At 38.2% G+C, this 5,416-nt stretch overlaps 1 protein-coding gene across 1 annotated transcript; it reads left to right on the forward strand.

The window, feature by feature from the left end:
* Positions 1-298: 298 nt before the first annotated feature.
* Positions 299-5,116, forward strand: LOC146474661 (protein mago nashi homolog). Its single transcript, XM_085116438.1, has 4 exons — positions 299-378; positions 586-639; positions 3,867-3,949; positions 4,548-5,116. Exons 1-4 carry the CDS (start codon positions 343-345, stop codon positions 4,645-4,647), a joined length of 273 nt encoding a protein of 90 aa, XP_084972564.1. The 5' UTR covers positions 299-342; the 3' UTR covers positions 4,648-5,116.
* The last annotated feature ends 300 nt before the right edge of the window (positions 5,117-5,416 follow it).

Consider the following 5,416-nt stretch of genomic DNA (forward strand, 5'->3'; position numbering starts at 1 on the left):
ATGTCTATAAAATTTGCCAACTTTCTGGAACTATATCTTCGCTGTTTTAAGAGATGTGACACTCCAACTTTGCTATTGTTTTGAATTTGTGATTGTAACTCATTTCAAATAGTTGTAATGCCAGGTAACCCCCTTGTTCTTGTTCATATATAAAAGGCCATATTTGCTGGGCGAGGTAAATAGCAAACCGTCTGGTATATAACCCTGTGGGAAAGGTATTGTTGAGGTTGATCGTTGAATAATGGACTTGACCCACACAAAATTTGTGTTGATATTATTTTTTTTATTTTTATTCATTTTATATATTGTTGTTTTAAACGGGCATTTGTTCACAAAGCTGTTATGGATGAGCTTAAAAGGATAATTGAAGATAGCGAGGTTTGTCTCATGGCTAAATGCATAATTATCTACAAGTACAGACTCATTTGTGTCCATAGTCTGGCTTATAATGATTCTTAGGTTTTCTATTGTTTTTTTCATTTTATTGTATGTTTCTTTAGTGCAGTGCCAAACATTTTGTGCTGGTGTTACTGTAAATGTTTGTGAAGACCACTTAATTTATTTCATTCCATTGTTTACAGACAGATACTCAAAGAAGATGACACACTATGGCCTCAACCTGACAGAGTTGGCAGACAAGTAAGTTCAAACTGAAACTTAAATTTAGCAGTTCATGTTTAACAAGATGTTGTGAATTGTAAATAAATAAACAAGGGATATTGTAGTTAATGAGTTTTTCAGCTATTTTCAGAGAGACTGAAAAAAAGCTGCAAATGCTCAGCATTATTTCTGAAATGGTTTTTGTTCTGCAATCAATCAGACACAAGCTCAAAACACAAGAAGAAACTGCAAACCAAAAAAGAGGAAGTTATTGTTACAGCTTGTGGTTAATTAATTTTCGCCACATGTCTAATTGGTTTTCTTTTCCAACAGGATTTAATACGTTCCAGAAATAACTCTTGACCAGTGACTTATGGATTTTTTTTTCCATTAAACACATTTTAATTGTAATAAATTAAAATTTCCCAGGAAATCACAGATCGAGATTAATAATTTAACTGTAATTGAAAAGTTTAAAGCCATCTCCGTTAAAAGTTTCAAATGCGACGACATTTCGAGGTTCGCTTAACGTCATTATCAAGACAAGAATGAATGAAATAAGAACGACTATAAAATATTAATGTAAAAAGAATTCCTAAGAGACACGAATAGAAAGCGAAAATGTGTGATGATAATGCAATAAGGTATTCACACGCAGAGTTACTTGAAGAGTTCACTCTTTATGTTTTAATCATGGGTTTTTATTGCAAATGAAGTGCAAAGCAACAGATAAACATTGGGGCAATGTTTCCTAAAGGAATTGGAGGCCATGTGCAAGAAAAGCAGTGAATCTCCGCTAAAAAAAAACAATTAAACAAAACAACAACACCGATCTAAAAGGTGCTATAGGTTGGTTATATGCAACAAGCCATTCAATTGAATATAAATTAAATATATGTTATTGAACTAGCGTGAGGTCCGTATTGGGGAAATATTGGTCGAGTTCCTTTTTTTGCAAGTTTATGGACCGAGCCGAAGGCGAGGTCCATTACTTTGCAAAAAATGGACGAGACCAATATTTTCCCAATACGGACCGAACAAGCTAGCCCAATAAGGTTTTTATTATATAGGCTTTCCCGCTTGTTGCTTTCTAGTCCGCGTGAAACTTGTTTATGATCAAGTTGTGCGAGAAAAAGTGCAAGAAAGCCTTCTCAATGCTGACGCGTACTAACAAACAAAAACCACGTGGAATAATTCTGATTGGCTCGCGCACGAAAAGGCGACTTTTTATTGGTCAAGGTTTGACACGAAAGTTTGACATGTCTCGTCAATCGAAGTGAAAAAGTTCGAAAAATGAAAATTTAGCTCATTTGAGATTCCGAAGAAAATGCATTTCTTAAAAGTGTTGAATGTTTAAAAGTGTCAACTTTTGAGAAAGACTTACTATGGAATGAAGGAAAATAGATGAAATTGAAGCTTTTGTAGTCAAAATTGCATTTCAATCGTCTTCATCGTCACTTAAAATGGCTTGGCGCTTGCGAAGCGGTGGCTGATCATGATTCGTAATCTGGATGTTAAACGAGCAGTTTTGGAAATTTGCTCCTTGAAAAATAGTCGATCTGGCTTCTTCTGTGGTCGTCATACTGGTACTTTCCACTGTAGTTGTTGCCTGTGTATTGCCAACTGCTTAGAGCTCGCTTGTGGTTGTTGAGCGACTGAGGGCTCACGACAATCTTCGTTGATGCTGAATGGAAGCCGATTTGTCTGTATCCAAGCTTTTCAGATTTCGATGTCCACTCAGTTGGGTCACGTAATTTTCAGGAACATCTGAATCCAGCAATCGTGAAATGTAGGTCTTTCGAACCGAGTGATTGGTACACGTCCTGGCAAACCAGCATTTTGGGCAGCTTTGGTGAGTAGCTTCCCGATTTCATTCTTGCCAAGTGGACTTTTCTTGTACCACACTGCATCAGTAGCCTTTCTTTGATGTTTTACGGCCAAGTAGAAATTGCCTCTGGTTGATTCATCTCGATGGGCCTGTGACTTCTGAACAGCTTATAGTACTTGACTGGACATCGCTCGTTATCAGTAGCTTGAGCAGTAGGATAAAATGCTCGGTGACCGCTCGGTGTCACCTTGAATGAGATTGTCTTGTGACCCGTGGATATTAAGATAACGCTGGATGCTTCGTTGCAGGCAAGTCAGAGTTCCAGGTTCGTATTCGTCGCCATTTTTCTTTCTTACATCTTTACAAAAAGCGCAGAGCAGCAGATTAAGTTCCACCCAGGGTATTGCCTCAATCTTCCTGAACTCGTTCCGTTGGTGGCAAAATTTTCCCCATATTTTAAGGTCAGATTTGGTTTTCTCTGTAGTGCTTCTGGTCTGCTGTATCTCAATGAAGTCGTGGTACTCTGAGGCCTTGTCGACGGAATTTTCTTTGGTTTCTTCGTCGAGTTTGTTGTTTTCAGAGCTTGTGTTCGTTCCGTCGTCAGTGCTCTCGGAGTAAAAGTCGGACATCACGATTTAAACCGACAGTTCCTACTATATAAAGTTAATTGGAAACAGTCTTCACTTTGCGTTGTCAAAACTGAAACACTAACCACGAAACACTTGACGCTAGTGGTCCATCTTAGTGGTCCGCATAGGAAAATTCGGACCGCTCAGGGAGCCAATAAAAATGCTCCTTTTCATCCCAAACTAGTTCAGCTATATAATATATATGGCACATGTATTTTGAACTGTGGATGAAAGGTCAAATAGAAGAATGATCCTCGCAGTTAGTACGCAACTGCTTAAGTTGCATACTAACTGTGAGGATCTTTCTTCTATTTGAAGCCATTCAATAGTTCTTAAGTTGTTTCTCTCGTTGGCTCATTCTTCAAAGGTTTCAATAATGATAATAATAGTCATAATATTAATTATAATAATACGTTAGAAATGCAAAGGAATACGTGGTTTATCAGAGTTGATGACTAATGGTTAATTCGCCACTGCAAAGAGATTGGAGCATTAGCCCTCATCAGAGCAAATCACTCTGGATTTGCTCTGATGAAGAGCGATTTGTTGCCAGGATGAAGGGCTTATGGTTGTAACATCAACACTCAAATCTCTTTACGGTGGCCAATTAACCTTTAGTTAAACTCTGATAAACCAAATGTCCGTTTCTATTCCCCACCGACCCAACGCCGCAGTTTCTTTTTGGATTGTCAACTTGGCAAGAGATTTTTAACCTCCTTGAAAATGGCACTTAACTGTCAATTTAAGTGATTTGTTGCGGTTATTTCTAAATAATGCATTGTTGATGAAAATACTTTGGAATTTTGCAGGAACTTGAAATTGTCATGGGTGACGAACACATTTCTTTCACAACTTCCAAAATTGGTTCTCTTATTGATGTCAACCAGTGCAAGTAAGTTTCTGTTTTGTAGTTGCAAATGTGCATGGAAAATATATACTACACCTATCAATAACACATGACACACCTGAACTCTGAAGTTTTAAAACGATTACACTGGACTCCTCTTATCTTGGCTGGGGAGGTGTGCTGTTGTAGGGGTCAGCTCACCAGATCCCAGATCAGAATGTTGGTTGTTGAATGCTTAACTTGAAGGCCGATTTAGACGGTACAACTTTTGCTTACGACTGTCGCATGCAATTTCTGGAGCGCCCGCTGCTCGAGTCATGCAAAACTTGACACCCAACTCTCGTCACTCAACATTGCCTATACCTACGGTTGTCGTAGGATTTTAAAAGGCGTTTTAAAATCCTACGACATTTTTTGATGTACACGACAGTCGTAAGTTGTAGGCTTGATTTACACGAAACAATTTGTGTCGTAGGCCTGTCGTAAGCTCGTCGCATGCGACAAAGTCGTACCATGTTAATCGCCCATAAGGCTCTGCAGTCATGCTGTTTCTTTTGGAAGACACTTTACCCCCCCCCCCCCTCCCCCTCAAACATAGAGGATTTGTGGTATTGTGGAAGTTAATTTTGTTGCTATTTTTCAGGGATCCAGATGGCTTGAGGTGTTTTTATGACTTGGTTCAAGATCTCAAGTGCATAGTGTTCTCTCTCATTGGTCTTCACTTCAAGATCAAACCCATCTAACTTCTCCCTCGCAATAGGCTCAGCAGGTAGCAATAAGAAACAAAAAAACAATTTGCTTTGATATTTTAACACTCAATACCATACATCAGCATTGTATATGTGCTGTATACATTAGATTTTCTTTTACATTGCACGTTTTTTAGACAGGAATAAGTTTTTACGCTTTTGCCACTTTTGTTCTTGTTTCTTCAGCACATATGATGACCATTGTTTTCATATATTCTTGTGCACGTCAGAAGAAACTCTCCACTCTTGGCAGGGCAGCTTGCGTAGGTAACAACAACAACTTGAGACGTGAGAAGAAAGACCAAAGATATATCATCGTAATGGCAAGCTTGTTTTCCGATGGCATTGTGTATATATATCATTAAATAATCCTTTCCTAGAACTCATAAGTCTTTCATTGAACTTGTTTCTTTCATTTTATTTTTTTACTCCGGTAAAATATTATTTAATGAAATTCAGTTCAGTCTTAACACAGCTTACTCGTGTTTCATGTTTAAGTTGTTGTGTTGAGGTTGCCTAGTTCCTAGGCCTCTATATTATGCCACAGTCAATCTCTTCCAGGTCACGTGGTCCAAAAATGAGGCACTAGTAAGCAGGCCCCAGTTGTTCAAAGCCCAATTAAGCTAATCCTGGATTAATGTGAACTTTGATTCGAGTTTAATGACTGATCATTAAAGATTCTTCCCTCAGTCTTGCCTTAGCCCTTGTGTAACATTAGCTTCAAATTAGCTTTCAAAATGAATTTTAATGAGCGAGATGAAAA

The sequence above is a fragment of the Pavona decussata genome, unplaced genomic scaffold, assembly GCF_977016875.1.
Source record: "Pavona decussata unplaced genomic scaffold, jaPavDecu1.1 SCAFFOLD_87, whole genome shotgun sequence".
Lineage (NCBI taxonomy): Eukaryota > Metazoa > Cnidaria > Anthozoa > Scleractinia > Agariciidae > Pavona > Pavona decussata.

Bases quoted from the DNA above. Each gene is read 5' to 3' on its own strand.
- LOC146474661 (XM_085116438.1), top strand. From the start codon at position 343: ATGGATGAGCTTAAAAGGATAATTGAAGATAGCGAG. The intron at 379-585 runs GTTTGTCTCATG...GTTTACAGACAG, and splicing joins GGATAATTGAAGATAGCGAG to ATACTCAAAGAAGATGACAC. The intron at 3,950-4,547 runs GTAAGTTTCTGT...GCTATTTTTCAG, and splicing joins ATTGATGTCAACCAGTGCAA to GGATCCAGATGGCTTGAGGT.